This window comes from Scomber japonicus, chromosome 7 (assembly GCF_027409825.1).
Source record: "Scomber japonicus isolate fScoJap1 chromosome 7, fScoJap1.pri, whole genome shotgun sequence".
NCBI lineage: Eukaryota > Metazoa > Chordata > Actinopteri > Scombriformes > Scombridae > Scomber > Scomber japonicus.
This window is the reverse complement of record NC_070584.1, coordinates 33,543,321-33,567,183: the sequence shown is the minus strand read 5'-3', so window position 1 is coordinate 33,567,183 and position 23,863 is coordinate 33,543,321. Positions and strand designations below refer to the sequence as shown.

At 43.3% G+C, this 23,863-nt stretch overlaps 2 protein-coding genes across 2 annotated transcripts in view; one reads left to right on the top strand and one right to left on the bottom strand.

The window, feature by feature from the left end:
* The first annotated feature begins 678 nt into the window (after positions 1–678).
* LOC128362059 (interferon-induced protein with tetratricopeptide repeats 1-like) lies at positions 679–9,039 on the top strand. Its single transcript, XM_053322699.1, has 2 exons — positions 679–803; positions 7,637–9,039. The coding sequence occupies exons 1-2, from the start codon at positions 799–801 to the stop codon at positions 8,937–8,939; spliced, it is 1,308 nt and encodes a 435-aa protein (XP_053178674.1). The 5' UTR covers positions 679–798; the 3' UTR covers positions 8,940–9,039.
* Positions 9,040–9,431: 392 nt separating this feature from the next.
* Positions 9,432–23,863, bottom strand: part of LOC128362340 (uncharacterized) — a 106,346-nt gene continuing 91,914 nt past the window's right edge. Inside the window, exons 12-18 of the mRNA XM_053323082.1 lie at positions 22,849–23,100; positions 20,959–22,743; positions 20,183–20,353; positions 19,628–19,798; positions 17,215–17,336; positions 10,449–10,533; positions 9,432–9,735 (exon numbers count right to left, since the gene is read on the bottom strand). Of these exons, the coding sequence (XP_053179057.1) occupies positions 9,432–9,735; positions 10,449–10,533; positions 17,215–17,336; positions 19,628–19,798; positions 20,183–20,353; positions 20,959–22,743; positions 22,849–23,100 (2,890 nt within the window). The remainder of the gene's footprint in view (positions 9,736–10,448; positions 10,534–17,214; positions 17,337–19,627; positions 19,799–20,182; positions 20,354–20,958; positions 22,744–22,848; positions 23,101–23,863) is intronic.

The following is a 23,863-nucleotide window of genomic DNA, read 5'->3' as shown; positions in this document are numbered from 1 at the left end:
ACACTGTAACGTTGAAACATAGAAGATGAAGATAAAGACTCATTTACTGTCCTCCTTTCTTTCTGTCTTTCCTCTCCTTCCTTCCTTTTCTGTCTTTCTTTCTTTCCTCCTACTTGTTCTTTATTTCTTTCTTTCCACACCTTCCTCCTCTTTGTTCTTTCTTTCCTCATCTTCCTCCTCCTTGGTCTTTCTTCCTTTTCTTTCTTTCTTCCTTTTCTTTCTTTCTTTCTTTCTTTCTTTCTTTCTTTCTCTCTCTCTCTCTCTCTCTCTCTCTCTCTCTCTCTCTCTCTCTCTCTCTCTCTCTCTCTCTCTCTCTCTCTCTCTCTCTCTCTCTCTTCGGACATGTGGTTGATCTGAAGCTTCTTATTAGCTTCACATCACCTTTCTAATTTAAATCCATGTTTCCACAGAAGGAGGACTGTGGCGTTATTCCTCCATCACTTCCATTGTAAACATTATGAAGGATCTAATGGTCAGTATGAACAGGAGGAATCATTACAGCACGAAAAACACATTCATGTTCCTTTAGGCTCTTGACTGTTGGTTTAAGACTTTAAAAAAAACAGTGAAACCGTCCTTTAAAAGGTTAATCTGATGAGTCCAGATTTTTATTCGGGCAGTGAGTTTCTATTGCTGGCAAACGACATTTCGCGTCGCCCCGCCTCCAGAAGGATCAACATCTCAGCGGACACAGGAAAGCAGAAGTTGGGAAATAGTTACTGATTTTACAACAGCGAACCTAAAAGCTGCTTCAGAGTAATATTAACAGAACTACCGACAGCAGGAAACAGCAGGATAATGAGGTGAGTAGCTGCTACAGTTCAAATAATATATAAAAATGTCAGAGCCAAAAATATTAACATTATAACTCTTACAAGTTAATGACGACGTTTTTATTAACAGTCAGCGCTGCAGGCTCCTTCCTTACATTCCGTTATCTTGTTCCATTCCTCATTTATTTCTTTTGCCTTTAGTTTGATCCCTGTTATTAAATTGTACGTCTCTTGCTTCCTTTCTGTCTTTCGTATCTGTCTTTCGAATCCAGGACCAGGACCAGGTCATAAGTCATGCGCTGTAAATCCATGCAGCTAGCTCCACGTCTCACTCTAAGACGCGTTCACGGACACTCCGGAAAAGCAGCACTTTACTGAACAGAACAGAACTGGTTTAAACACAAAATAACACAAACAGTAACATGCCCAGTTCGTTACACTACCCCCCCCTTTCACAGTCCCTCGTCCCCGAGGGGGCAAACAAAGTCTCTCAAGTGTCTAGGTGGCCTGCGGTTTCTCCGGGGCCGTCTCTGACCTGGGGAGGGGGAAGGGGGGGCCTGGGCAGAGCCTGAGGCAGGCAAGGGGTCAAGGGGCAACAGTCCATCGTGGGGAGGGGTGGACAGGGTACTCGAGTCCATAAGAGGTCCCTGGGGGGGGTTCGGCACAACGTCCAGTACTCCACCTGTCCGAGAGTCCGGCTCTGACGAGGAGGCCGTCCCCCGGTAGGGTGCCAGCCTATCCCTATGCAAGGCAACTTTCCTTCCTTTTGGCGGCAGCTGGACCCGATATACGACTTCCCCCAGTCTCTCCAGGACCCTGCAGGGTCCCACCCAGTCACTGTCCAGCTTTGGGCACCTGCCCTTTTTCCTCTGTGGGTTGTACACCCAGACCAACTCCCCGGCTATGAAGTGCCGTCCCTTGGTCTGCACGTCATAGTTCCTTTTTTGTTTCGCACCCGCACTCCGTAGCTGGTCTCTGGCGAACTCATGGGCGGACTCCAAGCGGTCCTGGAGTTTTCTGGCATAATCGGGTCCTGGAGGATCCACAGGGAAGTCAGGTGGCTTGCCCACCATCATCTCAGCTGGCGTCCGGATCTCTCTGCCTAACATGAGGAGGGCAGGGGAGCAGGAGGTGGAGTCTTGTACAGCAGATCGGCATGCCATTAGAACGAGGGGAACGTGGTTATCCCAGTCCTGTTGATGTTTAGCTGTCACTATTGCCAACTGCTGTGCCAGGGTACGGTTAAATCTCTCCACTAATCCATCACTCTGTGGGTGGAGGGGCGTGGTGCGGGTCTTGTGAGAGCCAAGTTTTTCACACATGGCTGCAAACACCCGGGACTCAAAGTTCCTGCCCTGATCTGTGTGGATTACTTCAGCTGCTCCAAATCTGCTGAACATTCCCCCCACCAGTGCGTCTACTATGGTTTCCGCCTCCTGGTCCGGCAAACAGTAGGCCTCGGGCCACTTGGTGAAATAGTCCATGGCAGTAAGGATGTAGCGGTTCCCTCTCTCCGTACGGGGAAACGGCCCAAGTACATCAATTCCCACTCTCTCCATGGGACCCCCCACCGGAAACTGCTGAAGCTGAGCATGAGATCTGTCCGTGGGACCCTTCTTTGCTGTGCAGCTATCACAGCGGCGGCAATAGTCTTCCACATCCCGCCTATGTTGGCCCCAGTAAAATCCCTGACGGAGGCGGCGGAGCGTCTTACCGACCCCGAAGTGGCCCGATCCTGGACCTCCGTGCACCGCCTGGAGCACCACCCCCCGCAGGGTCTTCGGCACCACCACCTGCCACCGTGTCTCACCAGTAGCCGGTTCTTTCCAACCCCTCTGCAGCACCCCTTCCTGCAGCCGCAGGGCTCCAAACATGGACCAGAGTCCTTTGGTGGCACGAGAACACATGCCGACTTCCTGCCACGAGGGTCTGAGCTGTGCCGCCACCCATGTACGCACCACACTGATGTCGCTGTCCTCCTCCTGCTTGTGCCCCCACTCAGCTGTATCCACAGTTGTCATTCCCCGCTCGGCAGACGGCCTCTCGGGTCTCCCCGCTGCACATTTCACCTCAGGTTGTAGCCGCTCACCCTCCTGTGTCTCCCTTTTCTCGCAGTAGTGGCAGCCATCAGCGATGCAGGGCCGGCGGGAAAGCGCATCTGCATTTCCATGTTGAGTGCCTGGTCTGTGGACAGTGAAGTCATATGCCTGCAGCTCTTCAATCCAGCGTGCTAGCTGGCCCTCTGGCTCTTTGAAGGTCATTAGCCATTGTAAGGCCGAGTGGTCAGTCCTGACTGTGAAGTCGAGGCCCCCGAGGTAGTATTTGAAGTGTCGGATAGCGCTAACCACAGCGAGTAACTCCCGCCTGGTGACACAGTAGCGACGTTCAGCACTATTGAATGTCCTGCTGTGATATGCCAACACTCTCTCCCCTCCAGGCGTCACCTGTGACAGCACAGCCCCAGAGCCGAAACTGCTGGCATCAGTGTCAAGGACAAAAGGCAGGGTGAGGTCAGGTGGGGCGAGAACCGGGGCTTCCATGAGGGCCCTCTGCAGTGAGGTGAATGCTGCCTGGCACTCCTCTGTCCACACAAAGTCCTCCCCTTTCTGCAGCAGCCGGAACAGGGGCGCAGCAATGCAGGAGAACCCCTTCACAAACCTCCTGTAATAAGAGGACAGTCCCAGAAAGCTCTTCAGCTCCCGCACAGAGCTGGGGGTGGGCCAGTCCTTCACAGCTTGCACTTTGTCATCCATGGTGCTGACCCCGCCCCCCCCCAAGTCTGTGACCCAGGAATGAGACCTCCCGTCTCATAAAGTGGCACTTCTGGGGATGCAGTTTCAATCCCGCTGCCGCCACCCTCTCCAACACCCGCCTGAGAGCCCCTAGGGCTGACTCAAAGGACCCCCCATGCACAAGAATGTCGTCCAGGTACACAACACACTCTTGGCGGGGGATACCAGCAAGCACCTTGTCCATTAGTCTCTCAAATGTGGCGGGGGCATTGCAGAGGCCAAACGGAAGGACTTTGAACTGCCACAAGCCCCCGCTGGTGATGAAGGCTGTCTTAGGTCTGGCGTCTGGGGCAAGGGGGACCTGCCAGTATCCGCTGCGGAGGTCCAGTGAAGAGAACCAGGAAGACCCTGCCACCGTGTCCAGGGCCTCGTCAATACGTGGGAGGGGATAGGGGTCCTTTTTGGTTACTTTGTTGAGGGGTCTGAAATCTACACAGAACCGCCAGTCAACCTGTGTCTTCTTGGGGACCATGACGACAGGGGAGGCCCAAGAGCTGGTGGAAGGTTCAATGAGTCCTGCTTGTTGCATCTCCTGTAGGGCCTTGTCTGCCGCTGCTTGCTTGGCCAGAGGGAGGCGCCGGGGTCTCATCCTAATGGGCAGTGCATCTCCAGTTTCGATGTGGTGTTGGATGAGATCTGTTCGGCCCACATCATCCTCTGACAGCGAAAAACATTCCCTGAACTCCAGTAGAAGCTGCCACAACATATCCTGTTCACTGAGGGTCAGTCCATCACAGTTTTTCTGCCAGACCTCCCTCACCGCCAAAACTCTATCCCCCCCGTCAGGCAATGCAACGGCTGAAGGGGTAGATGTAGGTGGTTCATTGGGCGGGGTGGAGGGCAGTGTGAGTGATTCATTCCCGGTACTGCAGCCGGCAGCTGGGAACATAATCTGTGGGCGCGGCTCTTTGCCAGGCAGGCGGAGGGGCGGTGTGGGGGGTACATTAGGGGTGGTGCAACAGGCAGCTGGGGGCACAGGATGAAAGTGTGAGTCCACGGCCGGTGGGGTGGGGAGTGGCGTAGGTGGTCCGTCAGGCGGGGTGGGGCAGGCGGTCATGTTGGTTGTTGTCTCTGCAGGTAGTACTGCAATGGTGTGGGCTGATGAGCAGCCCAGCTCTGTCGGCCGCTTAGACATCTGGACAATGTGACCATTTGGAAAGGTGAGTGTACCCCTCTTGGTGTCAATGACACAGTCTAATGCCTTAAGGACATCCAGCCCCAGTATACAGTCTTCCAAATCTGCAACCCACACTGGGCAGCGAACCCTCTCTTTTCCCAACCCCAGAGTCACTACTGTCTCACCCACCATGGGAGCCCGTTCTCCAGTAACAATCTGTAGTTTCACTATGGTGGGAAAAACCGTGGTCCCCTTCCCCACCACATCAGGTCTTACCAGGGTTGCTGAAGAGCCTGTGTCCACCAGTGCAGAACAGCATGTCCCGTCCACACTCATAGGAGCGTACCAGCAGTCCTCTACCCAGGTTTGCCCCACTACCACAAGTCGCTCCAACTGGCCGGCCGCATCAACTGCCTGCCCCGATGCCCCTGTTTGTCCGAGGGGCACTGCATTCCCGCTTGTGTCGGGTCGGGACGCCATCCCAGGGATCCGCATCGTCCCGATTATGCGGTCCCCGTCTCTTTTCCCTGGTTTGCAGGTGCATGGGGGCACTCCCGGATCAAGTGGCCTGGCTGTCCACATCCCCAGCAGGTCCTTGGGCGTGGCCTAGACTGCCGACCTCCTTGCAGTGAGACCGTGCGGACTAGCTGTGACAGCTCTTCCGCCCAGGGAGGTGTTGTCATGTCCATTTCAGCCCCACTTGCTGCCCTCACCTTCGGGGAATTGTCCATAGTGGCCCCCAGGGGACTAACACACAGCATCTCTCTCTCTGAGGCTAGCTCCAAGGCCTCCAGAAGAGACCTGGGGTGAGCCAGCAGTGTCTGGATGCGCAGGTCTGCCGGCAGCAGCGCCCGGAGAAAGTGGTCCCGGGCTAATTCACTTTGGATGGCAGGGGGCATGTGGGCATAGGTGCGGTGAACCAGCCCCTCAATGTCGTTGGCAAGGTCCCTCAGCGGTTCCCCGGGTAGTCGTTGTCGGCTGCACAGCTCAGAGCGGAGTAGGCTGGCCGCTGTGCAAAGTCCAAAGCGCCTTTTTAGTGCTCCCACTAAAGCGTTGTAATCACTCCTATCATCAGGACTCAGTAGCAGCAGGCTCGACATGGCATCACCAGTCAGGCACATCGCTAGCTGGAGGGCCTTCACTTCAGTGGACCACTTGCTGGCCCGAGCTAGCAGTTCAAACTGGGCATGAAAAGCCTCCCAGTCAGCCTTGCCATCATACCTGGGGGTCTTCATGGAGGGCAGCGCCAGCTCGCCACGCGGCTCCACACGTATCATCCCGGCTGCCACTGTACTCCCATATGTGTCGTGTCCCTCCTCAGGAAGGCTAGTCCGGCCAAAGCCCGCCTCAGCAGCCATTTTAACAGTCATTTCTCTCACCCGCTCTCTGTGGTCGGGTGCCCCCCAAGGCCCGGCAGCGGGGTACTGATCCAGCTCATCAGCACTCTCCACTTTCAATTTCGGACGGACCGTCGGCAGCATTTTCACCACGCTATTGTTCGTTGTGGTCGAGATGGCGGGCGAGCTCACACTTTGAAGGCAACGTCTCTCGTTTTTTTCTTCTGACACCAATGTGACGACCTTCAGTAACCACAGAGACGTTGGCCGGTTTAGATGGCTCTTTATTGCTCTCTAATACACAGGCTACTGTGGGCCGTAGCCAACGCCAAAAAAACAAAACTAGCATAAACTCTTTAGCCACGCACGTGCTGCCGTCCTCTTTCACAGGCTAACAACAACAACAACCGCTGCAGCTAGCTCCACGTCTCACTCTAAGACGCGTTCACGGACACTCCGGAAAAGCAGCACTTTACTGAACAGAACAGAACTGGTTTAAACACAAAATAACACAAACAGTAACATGCCCAGTTCGTTACAGTACTTAGTTTCTTACAGTCAGTTCTATCACGCCCCCTCCCTCCTTTATTGTCTAAAATTATTATTTTTTAAGTTGTGTAAAAAGTATCAGAGACATCCGTTAGGTTAAGACCCACCATGTGTATTTAAGTCTAATAATGTTTTAATAAGATCTTCCTCAGTAGATACAGCTCTGCTCTCAGACATATTTCATCCTTTCCTTCCTAGTTTCGTCTTCTCTCTTTATTTGATCCTAACCGTCTTTGAGCTGACGCTGATTCACTCATTTCTTATTACCTTCCTGTCCATTTAATGCTCCTTGCTCCATTCTGCTTTCCCTCCCTACACGTGTAGATGAGCTTTCTGTCGTAAGAAGACAGGACTGGAGACTCCGCTGAGTTTTTTGTCTTCTTTATTGATGTGTGGGTGATGTTCAACAGAAGAAAATTGAGGAGAAACAATATAAAAATCTGCTTATTGATCAGTAATGACTGGCAACTTATCAAAATATTAATAAATCCTACCACAGCTTTGGTTATGGAGATTACATTAACATAACCAAAGTGGACTAAGTATCAAATAAGCATTTAAATAATTATATCCAACCAAACCTACAATGACATAAACCCTCCAGTTTCAGTACTCTCACCAAACAAAGCTTTAACAGGGTAATCTCACTCAGTAAACCAACAGTGACATCTAGTGTCCTTAGATTGACATGGCAGCTGAACACAGATGAATGGGCACTTCATCAATAACACTAAATTAACTAAAATACCATACCTATCATTAACTAAGCAAAGTAACTGTACCCTCCTGTCATCCTAAGAACAGTCAATAGCAATATAAACTGAATATCTACTGTGTAAAGTAAAGTATTAATGAACAAAAGAAAAGACAAGCAAAGAGGAATCTATGATGTGGGATGATTATTACCATATTCACAAAGTTCTGTTTATATGACAGATAAACACTACTTAGAGAAGGTTAAAAACACACACCACTATCTGGTTGACGCATGGTCACTCAAACATAAACTCAGAGCATATCATATACTGATAATGTGTTTTAATATTAGTTGTTTTTATTCTCTATCAGTGCTGCTGAGAGTCAGTCATCACTGGAGGACAAACTGAAGGCCCTGCAGTGCCACTTCACCTGGGACATCGACGTCAGCAGGTATAAACTGTTAAGTCTTGAGGAGAAGCTGGAGGACATCGGCACAGAGGAGGGAAACAGCTGGCTGGGTCACATTTACAACCTGCAGGGATACATTCACTACCAGCTGAAATTGAAAAAAGACGCCCTATGTTTCCTCGAAAAGGCCACAGAGGCCTTCCGCCAGTCGAGAAAGGTCTCAGATGAAGGTCCCTGGTTGCTGGTGAACTACGGGAACCTGGCTTGGCTGCACCACAAGCTGGGAGAACAAGCTGAGAGTCAGACTTACCTGTCAAAGGTCGACACCCTGCTGAAAGAATACCCATCTCCATCCCAGGATGAGCTCCATCCAGAGATCTACGCTGAAAAAGCCTGGACCCTGATGAAGTTCGGCAAAGACAAAAAGGTGCTGGTTGCAGATTATTTCCAGAGAGCCATCAGGATGCAGCCAGACATGGTGGAGTGGCACACCAGCTATGTGATAGCGTTAGTGAATAGGCACAGCAACAAACCACTGGAGGAAGAGAACCTTGAGAAAATGAGAATGGCCAAAGAACAGGATCCAGAGAATTTGTACCTTGCTGCTCTTGAGCTTGAGCAGCGTGCTATAAAAAAGGAAAGAATAGAAGATGAAGCACGTGAGTTAGCCAGAAAGGTTTTGGAGAATCCTGTCAGCAGCTACAGTGGTTTGAAAGCATTATTATGGGTTTACAAAAACTATGTATCTGTTGATGAAGCTATTGATTTGGCAGAGGAGGCTCTGGAGAAACATCCAGATGAACGTTTCCTGAAGAGGTGTGCTGCTCTCTGCTACAAATGGAGGATAGTTTTTCACAATGACAATCACATAAAGCAAAACACAATAGACAGAGCAATCAGTCTCCACAAAGAAGTGATTTCGCTTTATCCACATTCTGCAGTTCTGATGAAAGTAATCCTTGCTAATGTATACACAAAGTCAAATCAGGGCCTTGCTGCAGCTGAGCAGATTTACCAGGAACTGCTAAGAATGAATCTGAAACCTGAAGAAAGACAGATGTTTTACAACAACTATGCAAAATATTTAAATTTTGATAAAAAAGATAGCCGCAGATCAATAAAATATCACATGAAGGCGGCAGCGATACCGCAACAATCCTACTATCAAGAGAACAGCATCAATGTTCTGAAGTGGATTAGAGGAAGAAAGAGGGGCCGGAATTGGAGAGATATAGAGAGGTTCCTGGCCGAGCTGGACCTCTAGAAAATCCTAAATCTTGTAGAAGATCCAGGGACTCATTACATAAAAATCTCTATATACTCATCATTTACGATTTGAGACAGCAGGTCTAACAGGACTGATTAGTGACGCCAAAAAAGTTGACAATTTTTAACTATATACAAATGAGAGCTGAATTCGCTTTGAGCTTTGTAATTATTTGCAGAAGAAGAACTTAGTGAAGAAAAACGTAGTGGGACAGGAAGTATGAGGCTGCGGGACCGAATGAAAAGTTCAAACTTCACCTGGTCAATCAGTGTGTGGAGTGAAATGTGAATAAAGGATTGTCTGTTTTATTTAAAAATAAAAGCACAAATCACTTTATTCACATGGGACTGCAGACATCAGCTCACAATTAATCCACACAATTTTTTTATTCTTTTTAGATTGACTGTTGCTGTTAAACTAACAGATTCGGAAAGTGTGACCCTCTAATCAGTATTCACTAACAAAGACCACGCCAACCAAGATATGAGTTTAAGTATTTATTATGTGGAAGGATAAAGGGTTGAGGGATAGGGAAGAAGGGGTGAGGGATGAGGGGTGAGGGTCGAAGGGTAGGGATGAGGGGATGAACGGTCGAAGGGTAGGGATGTGGGGTGAGGGATGAGGGGTGAAGGTAGATGGGTAGGGATGAGGGGAAGAACGGTCGAAAGGTTGAAGAGGTGGGATGAGGGGTGAGGGTCGAGTGGATGTAGGGGTTAGGGTCGAGGGGTCGTAGGGTTGGGAGGGAGAAGTGATCAAAAAGCACTTTTTGCATACAGCAGGTCTAGATTGTACCCTGTAATATAATTCAGACACCCAACATTACCCCATGAGCAAGCACTTATACTCATTGATAAAAATGGTGTTTTCTATATAACTGGTGTGGTTAGTTTGTCTTTGAGGTTTATGAAATTTGCTTTGCTGTAAGCTTTGTAGTAGAATGTATTGGAAATGTGTAATGATCAATATTACTTATTACCTGAATATAAATCATAAAGTGGAATTTATTGAGTGGTTAGAAACGTGTACATGGTTCTAAAACTATTAAATAAATACTATAAAATCTTCTTTAAGTTTGTTTTGGTGTTTAATTTACAACATGGAGAATAGTTTTTCACAACAACAGTCACATAAAGCAAAACACAATAGACAGAGCAATCAGTCTCCACAAAGAAGTGATTTCGCTTTACCCACATGCAGCACTTCTGATGAAAATATCCCTCGCTAATGTATACGCAAAGTCAAATCAGGGCCTTGCTACAGCTGAGCAGATTTACCAGGAGCTGCTAGAAATTGATCTGAAACCTGTAGAAAAACAGATGGTTTACAACAACTATGCAAAATATTTAAAATTTTAATAATTATTATTATTATATATTTTAATAATAATATTTAAACAATATTTAAATTTTGATAAAAAAAAGACCGCAGATCGATAGAATATCACAAGAAAGTGGCAGCGATACCGAAACAATTACCGAAACTACTATCGAGAGAACAGTGTCAAACTTCTGGAGAAGACTGAGGGAAGAAAAAGGACTCGGATCCAAGAACGAGTCGATGAGTTTCTGGCCGTCCTGGGAATTGAGCATTCCTAAATTAGAAAGTTTCGGTACTCCATTACCTAAACAATCTGTATGTTCATCGTTCTGATGTAAAATGTAAAATCTAATATTAATTCGTTTTGGTGTTTAATTTACAATACGTACATGTTCTGAAAACAGAATAAGAAGTGGTGACTTGACGTGAAATGAATAGTTGAGACTGGCCACTGCTCGGCCATGTCTTATCCCCTCTCAGCATTATTCAAGTGGAAACCCTATACAGTGTTAACAATATTGAACACACACAAACAACTAAATCATTACAGTGACTCGTTTACAAGCCTGTTGGCTGTTTGCTCTCAGCTATGAATTAGCAGTTAGCTTGCGATTAGGATCTAATGTTGCAAATGCACATTTACACATACACCAGCAAACTCTTTTTACAACACAAGTACAATCACATATCAATATATGTGCTCACCTAGCAGGAAAACAGCATAAGAAGTGGTGACTTGATGTGAAGGATGAATAGTAGAGACTGGCTACTGTTCAGCCATGTCTTATCCCCTCTCAGCATTATTCAAGTGGAAACCCGCGAATTCTCCTGCTCTGAGGTCACTACTCTACAGCCGTAAAGCAGAATTTACTGTTGTGACTCTTAAAGAGACAGTGTGCCTATTGACGCTGAATAACAGACTGGCTAGATAACCACTGGGTTACAGCAGAGACATTATAATAAGAGCCTTAGAAGGACTTTGGTTACAGTAACAGGCAGGTTCTTCTTCTTCTTCTGTTGTTTAATTGGCGGTTGGCAAACAACGAATTGGTACATTACCGCCACCTACTGGTATGGAATGTGGATCAAAATTGCCATAACACCCTCACAAAATAACTAAATAAATACTACAAGAAAAAGAAAATAAATAAATAAATAAACAATACATTAAACAAACAAACAAAAACAAAAACAAACACAAAAAAACAACGAACTTATATCCTCCCCATTACACCACTCACTCTAATAAACTAACATCTAGCAGGCAGGTAGCTCGTGGTCTGCAAAATGACGCTGTTCTGGAGTTGCATTCTTTTTAACGGCCAGCAGGGGGAGACTCCACTTGCTGCAAAAACATCTGATCTATGAAAAAACGTCTCACTTGATTTAGTATCTCAGTGAACATTTTCATTATAAGTATATGGTCTCACTTGCTATTTAGCAGTCTTCTTTAATACAGCACGATGTTCATTGTGTAAATTATGGTCCCATTTAAAGTAAAATAGATAATAAAGAAAGGTATGCTTTACATTGCTACCATGGCGACAATGTTGATTACGTCAGGTATAGACGTGTAGCCCAAGATTCACACAGTGTAAGTTCACAGTGTGTTTGCAGTTCATGAAAGTTAATTGTCACATTTTGGTCGCCTGTAAAAAAAAAGTCACAGTTCACTTTTTCTGGTAAGTACATCGTCGTTTGTGTTTTAGGCCTATTACATTAGTCTTATCACAGTTAACCACAGACTGTAAATAGACCGTGCTAACCAAACAGCTAGTGCTAAGGTAAAATACGCCCTCTTTTGATGTTATTGTTAGAGGTACCGGCTGGCACCACGTAAACAGCTTATATGCTCTCTCTGGAAACAGGAGAAATAAATGACACAGGGCAAACTCTGTGTCCATTTTTCATCTCGCTCAGCAGAAAGAGGGAGAGGATTTATTAAAACATTCACAATTTAAATCGTCCTCTGTTACGAACACTCAAGGTTCTCTTTGAATTAAACACAACTTCAAAATAAAATACAATTTGTCTTTTCTCATCTTTCAGCAAACACTGTTGGAGTGGGTGGAAGAAGTGAGGGCGATCAAAATACTCCATTAGCACTATCATGCGTCAAAATAATAAATCAAGATGTAGTACATGAATTGTTGTTTATTAACTTTATTAACAAGGTTAACCAGTCAGGAAAAACATGAAGTTCATGTGGGTTCCAGCTCAGGGATACTTTACTACGTGCAAGTAGTTATAAGAATGAAAAAAAACCCAACAACAGCACAGCATTTTTATTTTAAAATGTGTCTTAATAACTTGATCTTTACCTGCTGTCACATTCAATTAATGCCAATGAGAACTGGGATGTTGCTATGGTGACAACTCTCTAGCAACGGCTCTGGTAGTAGCGCTACCACAGTGCCATCTAGCGGCGGTTGTCGGAAAGAGTTTCGGCTCTTGTGTTACTACGGTTTCTACCATAGACTATTTGAGGGTGTTGTGTTTCTTTTCTTCCTTGTTTTGTTTCTCTGGAATAAAGTAAAATGCAGCCCTGGTGCCTGCACAATACTACATGTATTAGTCACTATGATGTGTTCATGTAAGGGTGGTTTCATCAAAATTATCTGCAGGATTTGTCGCTAACTTTGTGACATTTTGTTTATTTTTTAATTTTTTAATGATAATGATACAGGGAGAGGCAGAAAACCCAAATGGGCTTATTTTAAGCCTCCTCCTAAAAATGTTAAAAGAAAATACACAATATTACAGAAGATAATATGACTACATAGCAAACAAACCAAATTTATTTCAACATATATATAATAACAATGAAAAAAAACAAACTGAAAAATAAGATTGAGTGTATGTGCATGTGTCTGCGGGGGTTACATTGGTCTCAGTATCTGTACATCATACATGAAACTGACAAAACACATTGAGAAAACAGTTACAAAACTTTATAACATTTATAACTTTTTTAAAGATGAACAGTTTCTTCTCAGGAGGGAAAAGCTATTCCATAATTGGTACCCCTAAATCTTAACGAAAACTGACCTCTGCTAGTAAAAACTGGGAGATTTGATGATGATTGATAAGTTAAGTATAAATGAACCTGTGAATTTGCATTATAGTAAAACTGAAACTGCTCAGGAATATTGAGCTGGAGATGAGTTGGACAGTGGAGGAGATGAATTTTCTTTCTTTTATTGAAGTTGTGTCAATTTTTTCATCACTATCGCTGTGTGCAGTGTTGTATAATACATGCAAGATGCTGCACTAATGTAGAAAACAAGATGTAAAGGATGTGATTGGATAGGGCTGAGTCACATGATCTCACCTACAAGTTTAAATTACATAGTTATTATTAAAAACACCTGATTGGTTTAAATGCATATAAAAGCTACATACCTATATTTTAAAATATTTACATATAGAGACACTGACATGTAATCTGGAGCCATGAAAAGCGTTTAAAAGTAATCAATCAAATCTTTCAAATAAAAAAAAACCCTGAAAAAATCTGGTCCCATATTTATGAGGCTCATGACATCTGTTTGTTTTTTCATCTTAATCAACAAATATCAACTTCACCAAAATCCAGAGATGTACAATTTGTGGTCAGTTAAGAGACTTAAGTGAAGACGACAAAATCCAGATCCAGACTCTGGTCCAGATGGATCATCAGGATCCAGCTGATCCTCTCTCAACACTCCTGGATGTTCACTCTCACTCTGACAGAGATCAATCATCCCACTTCCATCTGATGAGAGAAGAAGAAAGAAGAGAGGTGATAAATGAGTGTTTAGTGAGACTCACTTCATCAGCTGTCAGTCAGTGATGCAGCACATCCAGTATAAAGAGCAGCAGGGACTTCAGTCCTGTTCAGACCAGAAGTGGAACAGCTGTGCAGCGTAGCTTGCTTCCTTTCAGCTCTCATGTTAACGTGTTGGAGTGAACACACTGAGCTCCAAGCTCACACACCTGCACACACTTTTACTATCAAGTCTGTTTGCTCTGCAGATTTCACTCAAGTACACAGAGGAAATAAAGTGCTGAGAGTCATGAACACATCATTACTGCAGAAACAGAGACATTCACTCATCAGTTTACTGATGGATTTACTGCCGATACATGTCAACTCTTATCAAAGTTTAAAGCTACAGAGTCTCTGTGGGATTTGAAGATGTTCCCTGCTGTTAAATCATCACATGACAATCAGTCAGAGCTCTCAGCTAAACAGCTGCTGTGATTCCTGGATTCAGCAGAGGTTCTGGTCTGTATAAAGACCACATGGTTACTAAATGTAATGATACTTCTGTGAAATCAGAGCCAGTGATTTGCAGGCTGCAGTCAGACTGATCTTAGAGCTCTGACAAAGATGAACTGATCAATAGTTTAGTGTTGAAATGAAAGAACAAACACTTAGAGATCAGATTTGATGGTCTGAGTTTGATGATGAGGATCACTGTCTCTATACATCTTGTAAGGCTGTCAGCTGTAATCCAGCTTTATTTCCTTCAGACATCAACACAACAACAACAGTCGTCTTCACATCAACTCAAACACATCATCACAACAAGCTTCTGGCTCATCTGATTGGATGACTGTTCTCTCTCTCTCTGTCTTTCTGTCCAATCCTGAAGCCTGTCACCATTCTCCTCTCACAGCTTCACTGAGGAAAGCAGCACTGAGAAGGTTGGAGCTTCACCAGGAAATACTGGATCTTTGCTTTCATACTGACTGTGTTTAATATTAAACTGCTGAAACCAGCACAGACTGACTCCAACTCTCTACTGACCTCAGATCCTCCAGTCTGCAGTCTGGACTCTGCTGAAGATCAGACAGCTGCTTCACATCTGAATCCTTCAGGTAGTTTCCTCTCAGATTCAGCACTCCCAGATGGGAGGAGGGGTTGGACGTCAGAGCTGAGGCCAGATAATCACAGCTGATCTTTGACAACCTGCAGCTCACCAATCTGAATAAATAATAATAATGTTAGTTGTATAAGAAAAAAATCATGCTTGAAATCATTAAATATTTCATTATCTGTTCAGAGCTGAAGAAGGTTTAAATGTAGAAGAGTTTAGGAAATGTAATCTCCAAACAGCTGAACCCAACAGGATGAAGGTTAAAAACTGTTGAATACAAACATTGAAAAGGAGATTTTAACATTCAGAACCATATTCATGTGTGTGGCAGTAATCATTCCTCCAGTCCATACTGACTGTGAAGTGGTCTCTTCCTAACACAGCTACACTGTAGGAAATGACTTCATACGTTCAGTTGAAGCTAATATGAGGCTTTGACAGTCTGTTAGACTCACACTTGATGTGTGTGACTCAAAGTTTCAGAATATTTAGAACTAAATTCCCTCTTTGAGTTTGGATCCCTCCACTGCAGCTCAGCAAGGAAACACTGAAGAAACACAAACATACTTACTTGATATGTGAAACTCAGACTGCTGAAGCCTCATATTAGTTTAAACTCTGGAAGTCATTTTTACATGCAACAAGACTGTGGATTTTAAATTCCTGAAAACATTTAAATTCTACAGATTTGAGTTCAACCAATCCTGAAACATTTGAAACTTCACTGAAGAATTTGAATTGAATATATATTTTTTTTAAATAGCAAAGCTACAGTCAGTGAACTAACCTCAGAGTCTTCAGTCTACAGTTTGGACTCTCCAGTCCAGCACACAGACGCTTCACTGCTGAATCAGACAGCTTGTTCTTACTCAGGTTCAGAACTATCAGATGAAGGTTGGACTTCAGAGCTGAGGCCAACACTTCACAGTGAGTCTCTGAGAGTCCACAGCTCTCTAGTCTGTAATGACACATATATTACAACATATGTTATCATGAAAGAGGACACTTTATATTTACTTCATACATTTGATGATCAAACAGTTTGACATTCATTATTTTGATTAACATTTTATCTTCACATCAGTGGTTCAGATAATATTTATTTGTATTTTTAAATCTTTGTTTCTGAGGCATTTTATTCCTTTAAAGGACAGTTGAGAGATAAACAGGAAACTAAAGGAGAGAGAGACAGAGAATGACATGCAACAAAGGTCCAGCACCAGAATCAAAGCACAGACCAGTAAGCTACCAGAACACTCCCAGTTCAGCTGATGCTGTCTCACTGTGCTTGAATGAAACAATCATTCTCATCACTCTCTCTCATACCTGCAGACTTTTAATCTTTGTTTTGCTTTAATCTTGCAGATGGAGGAGAGAAAATGGAGTTACATTGAGGCTTCCATAATGTGCACAGTGTGTCTGTGTGATCTGATCCCATGTCTGTCTCCACAAAGTTAACATGAGGACATCTTGATTAGAAAACCACTTTTACTGTCCACTATGTTTAATGTGACTGCAGGATATTTTGATCTACATTTACTGACTGTTCACAAACACTAATGAAACTAATGACCTGACAATATTACACCTGAACATCATTAAATATGTTATGGCATGTTTTGTGTGTGTGTGTGTGTGTGTGTGTGTGTGTGTGTGTGTGTGTAATAGGTTCAGTTGAAGCTAATATGAGGCTTTGACAGTCTGTTAGACTCACACTTGATGTGTGTGACTCAAAGTTTCAGAATATTTAGAACTAAATTCTCTCTTTGAGTTTGGATCCCTCCACTGCAGCTCAGCAAGGAAACACTGAAGAAACACAAACATACTTACTTGATATGTGAAACTCAGACTGCTGAAGCCTCATATTAGTTTACACTCTGGAAGTCATTTTTACTCACAACAAGACTGTGGATTTTAAATTCCTGAAAACATTTAAATTCTACAGATTTGTGTTCAACCAATCCTGAAACATTTGAAACTTCACTGAAGAATTTGAATTTAATAAACAGAAAAAAACTAGCAAAGCTACAGTCAGTGAACTGACCTCAGAGCCTTCAGTCTACAGTTTGGACTCTCCAGTCCAGCAGACAGACGCTTCACTGATGAATCAGACAGCTCATTTCCACCCAGGTCCAGTTCTATCAGATGAAGGTTGGACTTCAGAGCTGAGGCCAAAACTTCACACTGAGTCTCTGAGAGTCCACAGCTCTCTAGTCTGTAATGACACATATATTACAACATATGTTATCATGAAAGAGGACACTTTATATTTACTTCATACATTTGATGATGAAACAGTTTGACATTCATTATTTTGATTAACATTTGATCTTCAGAATCAGATCATCTTTTTTTCTTTTTAATATTTTTCATGTGTTTTCTGAGGCATTTTATTCCTTTAATGGACAGTTGAGAGATAAACAGGAAACTAGAGGAGAGAGAGACAGAGAATGACATGCAACAAAGGTCCAGCACCAGAATCAAAGCACAAACCAGTAAGCTACCAGAACACTCCCAGTTCAGCTGATGCTGTCTCACTGTGCTTGAATGAAACAATCATTCTCATCACTCTCTCTCATACCTGCAGACTTTTAATCTTTGTTTTGCTTTACTCTTGCAGATGGAGGAGAGAAAATGGAGTTACATTGAGGCTTCCATAATGTGCACAGTGTGTCTGTGTGATCTGATCCCATGTCTGTCTCCACAAAGTTAACATGAGGACATCTTGATTAGAAAACCACTTTTACTGTCCACTATGTTTAATGTGACTGCAGGATATTTTGATCTAGATTTACTGACTGTTCACAAACACTAATGAAACTAATGACCTGACAATATTACACCTGAACATCATTAAATATGTTATGGCATGTTTTGTGTGTGTGTGTGTGTGTGTGTGTGTGTGTGTGTGTGTGTGTGTGTGTGTGTGTGTGTGTAATAGGTTCAGTTGAAGCTAATATGAGGCTTTGACAGTCTGGTAGATTCACACTTGATGTGTCTGACTCAAAGTTTCAGAATATTTAGAACTAAATTTCCTCTTTGAGTTTGGATCCCTCCACTGCAGCTCAGCAAGGAAACACTGAAGAAACACAAACATACTTACTTGATATGTGGAACTCAGACTGCTGAAGCCTCATATTAGTTTAAACTCTGGAAGTCATTTTTACTCACAACAAGACTGTGGATTTCAAATTCCTGAAAACATTTAAACTCTACAGATTTGTGTTCAACCAATCCTGAAAATTATGAACCAAACATTTGAAACTTAAGTGAAGAATTTGAATTTAATAAACAGAAAAAAACTAGCAAAGCTATAGTCAGTGAACTGACCTCAGAGTCTTCAGTCTACAGTTTGGACTCTCCAGTCCAGCAGACAGACGCTTCACTGATGAATCAGACAGCTTGTTGTTACCCAGGTCCAGTTCTCTCAGATGAAGGTTGGACTTCAGAGCTGAGGCCAAAACTTCACAGTGAGTCTCTGAGAGTCCACAGTCATGAAGTCTGTAATGACACATATATTACAACATATGTTATCATGAAAGAGGACACTTTATATTTACTTCATGCATTTGATGATGAACATTTGATCTTCACATCAGTGGTTCAGATCATCTTTTTTAATATTTGCTTTCTAAGGTGTTTTATTCATTTAATAACTGTTTAGAGGCTGTTACAAATAGAATAAATACATTGTAATTCAGAATCGGATAAAAAAATATATTTTAAAGCCTGCTGTATAAAATGAGCTATTTCCTGTATGTCTGATTATATATCACATATAATAACTTTACTGCATTCACTGATAACTGTAAATATTGATATATGTTGTGATAAAATTTCAGGGATTAAAGCAAAAAAAAATCTTCTGACTGAATTTTTTATAAACTGTTCAACATCTACCTTTTCATAGAAACCTTTTTACGGTTACTTGAGGTTAAACAAGGTGGAGACAGCTGAGAAAACAGCAAATTGTTCTCCTGATGAACAAGATTATATTTCACCCACTAACCATTGCTGCTCTATTCTAAATGAAATAGAAAAGATTACAGGAATTAATAAGGTATATTGTGGTCTGTATAACCACAGTGGGAGTAGGAGGTATAAATGTTCAGAAATCGTTTGTGTTTTATTTTAGCACCTTATGGGCTTTACTCGTGCTTGTAGCAAGACATCTGTCACGTTTGAAATCAAACGGATGAACGGTTCGAGAGATATGCAAATAACAGACAATCAGAAAACCGGACAAACAGACAGACAGACGTTCCTGTCATTTATAGATAGATGTAGGGTATCACGTTATATATTATTATTATACCTCTGTAATTCTAACCGGATCTGCATTGATCTCATATGGGCCTTTCAGCAGTCATGCCTGTAAAATGCTGCTGTAATAAAACCTCAACCACAACCTATAAAACAAACATTTGAAACTTCAGAGAAGAATTTTAATTGAATATAAAGAAAAAAAAACTACCAAAGCTACAGCTACAGCTACAGTGAACTGACCTCAGAGTCTTCAGTCTACAGTTTGGACTCTCCAGTCCAGCAGACAGACGCTTCACTGATGAATCAGACAGTTTGTTGTTACTCAGGTCCAGCTCTATCAGATGAAGGTTGGACTTCAGAGCTGAGGCCAAAACTTCACACTGAGTCTCTGAGAGTCCACAGCTCTCTAGTCTGTAATGACACATATATTACAACATATGTTATCATGAAAGAGGACACTTTATATTTACTTCATACATTTGATGATGAAACAGTTTGATATTCATTATTTTGATGAACATTTGATCTTCACATCAGTGGTTCAGATCATGTTTTTTAATATTTGTTTAATATTTGCTTTCTGAGGCGTTTCATTCATTTAATAACTGTTTAGAGGCTGTTACAAATAGAATAAATACATTGTAATTCAGAATCGGATAAAAAAATATATTTTAAATCCTGCTGTGTAAAATGAGTTATTTCCTGTATGTCTGATTATATATCACATATAATAAAAATATAATTTTAATTGAATATAAAGAAAAAAACTAGCAAAGCTACAGTCAGTGAACTCACTCCAGAGTCTCCAGTCTACAGTTTGGACTCTCCAGTCCAGCAGACAGACGCTTCACTGATGAATCAGACAGGTGGTTTTGACTCAGGTCCAGTTCTGTCAGATGAGGGTTGGACTTCAGAGCTGAGGCCAAAACTTCACAGTGAGTCTCTGAGAGTCTACAGCCCCGAAGTCTGTAATGACACATATATTACAACATATGTTATCATGAAAGAGGACACTTTATATTTACTTCATACATTTGATGATGAAACAGTTTGACATTCACTATATCCGGGTTGAGTCCTTAGCAACTACCATAGCAACATAATGAGATGTGAAAAAAATGTTTAGTTTAACTGTGTAAATGTTTATATGATGAGGTCCTCCTCCCAGGAAATGACATACAGAGGAGCAAGGGACAGGTGTTGCTGGGGAGAGACGTATTATTTTTGGACCACTCTCTTTTTTTCCGTTATCTCATGTTTTGTTGTGGGCACTGCACCATCTAAAGTATAATTTTATTGGAGTGTGTCAGGACGGCAGGTCTCCTCTGAATTAAGGAAGGCAGCCAAAACCCATAGAAAGACCGCCACACACACAAATACGCTTTCTCACATCCATCATCCTGCTCTTACACTATGCTTAATACTTAAATTACTCTAATTTGGCACAACTTTAAATTGTTTATCTGAGAGCTCTGACTGTCAATTGAAACAATAATAAGAATTTCATATGATTTATATTTAGAGAACTAAACTTATAATCCGATTATAACGTTAATCACATCTGGACTTACTCAGCCTTTCTGCAGTTCCTCACAGCTGGGATCAGTCTCCATCGTCCCTCCACTGATGTGTTGTACTTCTTCAGGTCCAACTCCTCCAGAACCTCCTCTGACATCTGCAGCATGTAGGCCAAAGCTGAGCATTGGATCAGAGAGAGTTTCTTCTCTGATCTGTTCTCTGACTTCAGGAACTGTTGGATCTCCTGATGTACTGAGCTGTCGTTCATCTCCATCAGACAGTGGAAGATGTTGATGATTCTGTCAGGAGAGATATCCTTCCTGTTCATCTCCTTCAGGTTGTTGATGACTTTCTGGATGGTTTTTGGACTGTTGTCTGTCTGACCCAGCAGGCCTCCTAAGAGAGTCTGGTTGGACTCCAGAGAGAGGCCATGAAGGAAGCGGATAAACAGGTCCAGGTGGCCATTTTTACTTCTGAGAGATTTCTCCATGGCTTTCTTCAGGAAGACATTAAGAGATGAGTAAATGTGATTTTCCCCCAGAAAGACCCCCACTACCTCTGTGTTCCTGCTGGTGTAACAGTGGTACATGTAGACTGCAGCCAGAAACTCCTGAACGCTCAGATGAACAAAGCTGTAGACTGTTTTCTGGAAACTCACACTCTCTCTTTTGAAGATCTGTGTACAAACTCCTGATAACACCGAGGCCTCTGTGACATCAAGACCACACTGCTCCAGGTCTTCTTGGTAGAACATGATGTTTCCTTTCTCCAGTTGTTCAAACGCCAGCCTCCCCAGCTTCAGAAGAAGGTTCCTGTCAGCCTCCGTCAGCTCCTGTGGACTCGTCTCATGTCCCTCATCATACTTGTTCTTCTTTCTCTTTGTCTGAACCAGCAGGAAGTGTGAGTACATGTCAGTCAGGGTCTTGGGCAACTCTCCTCTCTGGTCTGTAGTCAACATGTGGTCCAGAACTGTAGCAGTGATCCAGCAGAAGACTGGGATGTGGCACATGATGTGGAGGCTCCTGGATGTCTTGATGTGTGAGATGATTCTCCTGGACTGTCTTTTATCACTGAATCTCTTCTTGAAGTACTCCTCCTTCTGGGGGTCAGTGAAGCCTCGTACTTCTGTTACCCTGTCCACACATGAAGGAGGGATCTGATTGGCTGCTGCAGGTCGGGAAGTTATCCAGATGAGAGCCGATGGAAGCAGCTTCCCCTTGATGAGGTTTGTCAGCAGCACGCTGACTGATGACTTCTGTGTGACATCAGACACGACCTCACTGTTGTTGAAATCCAGTGAAAGTCTGCTTTCATCCAGGCCGTCAAAGATGAACAGAACTTTACAGACAGCCAGCTTCTCTGCTGTGAGCTTCTGTAATGTTGGATAGAAAACATGGATCAGCATGAGCAGACTGTACTGCTCATCTTTGATCAAGTTCAGTGCCTTGAACGAGAACAGAATCAGCAGACTGACATCTTGGTTTTCGGAGCGCTGTGCCCAGTCCAGAGTGAACTTCAGCACTGAGAAGGTTTTTCCAGCACCAGCGACACCGTTCATCAGAACCACTCTGATGTGTTTGTGTTGTTCAGGTAAGACTTTAAAGATGTCCTGACACTTGATTGGAGTGTCATGGAGGGTCTTCATCTTGGAAGCTGTTTCAAGCTGCCACACCTCATGTTGGGTATTAACTTCTTCACTCCGTCCCTCTGTGATGTGGACCTCAGTGAAGATGCTGATGAGGAGGATTTTAATTCCTGCTTCATCGGTTCCTTGAGTCACACATTCACATGTGCTGCTCAAACTGATCTGATGTTCATCTAAAACCTCCTGCAGACCACTTTCTGCTGAAAGAGAAGACAAGAAATCAGTGTGACTGTTAATGTTCAGTAGGATAGAGGAGGTGGATTCCTGTCCTGTTTCAGAGATGAAGACATCAGCAGACAGATCTTCAGTCTTACTTTGTACAGTGTTGGTCTGACTGTCTGTCTGCAGTCCAGATCTAGTTCTGCATCCTTCTCCACACTGGGGACAGGAGGAGTCTCCTGATGAAGCAGACTGGTCCCAGTATGAGGTGAAGCACTGTCTGCAGAACCAGTGTCCACAGCTGGTAGAGACTGGATCCTTCAGGACGTCCTGACACAAAGAACAGCAGGGCAGCTGCTCCTCCACAGAAACAGTCCTCCTCTTCCTCTCTCTGTGGACATGAACACATTCTTTATGACACATGACATTAGTGGAGGCCAACCAACAGCTCTTTAAACAGTCCAGACTGTCAGTATCTGGTCAGTTACACATGTTTTGTTCTTCAGGCTCTGAGATTCAACACATTCAATTTTAAATATAATAATAGATACTAGAAGAAGAAGAAGAAGAAGAAGAAGAAGAAGAAGAAGAAGAAGAAGAAGAAGAAGAAGAAGAAGACTGCAAGATAGTAAACATGAATGTAAACAATGCAGAATTTAAAACTCTAGCTCCAAAAACTGGCTTTGCAAATGTTTGTTGAGGGAAGTGGATGTGTTAGACCACAAGGAGACACACAATGTGTTTTGGTAAGTAGATCAATGTAAACATGAGTTTTTCTGTTAATAAAACTCCACAGGCTCCTTTAAACTACTCTGAGACATTAAAAGTCAGGAAGAATTAACAGGAGGAAACTGAACCAAACAGAAAAGTCCACTAGTGAAAAATAACAGACTGCTGCTCTTTGTGTTGTGCTGCTGAACAGAGAGCTCTGCTAAATATCTTCATAATGCATCTTTTCATTAGTGTTCCTCTCTCTCTGTGTTTCTGCTATAGTCTCTCTCCCTCTGTGTGAGTGTGATACAACACTTTGACACATTTGACTTTTCCCAAACGTTAAATATCAGACTCAGTTTCCTCTGCTGCAGTGGTCAGTCTGCAGTGATAAATCAGCTGCAGCAGGATGTTTCTATACATTTACATGACCTCCTCCCATA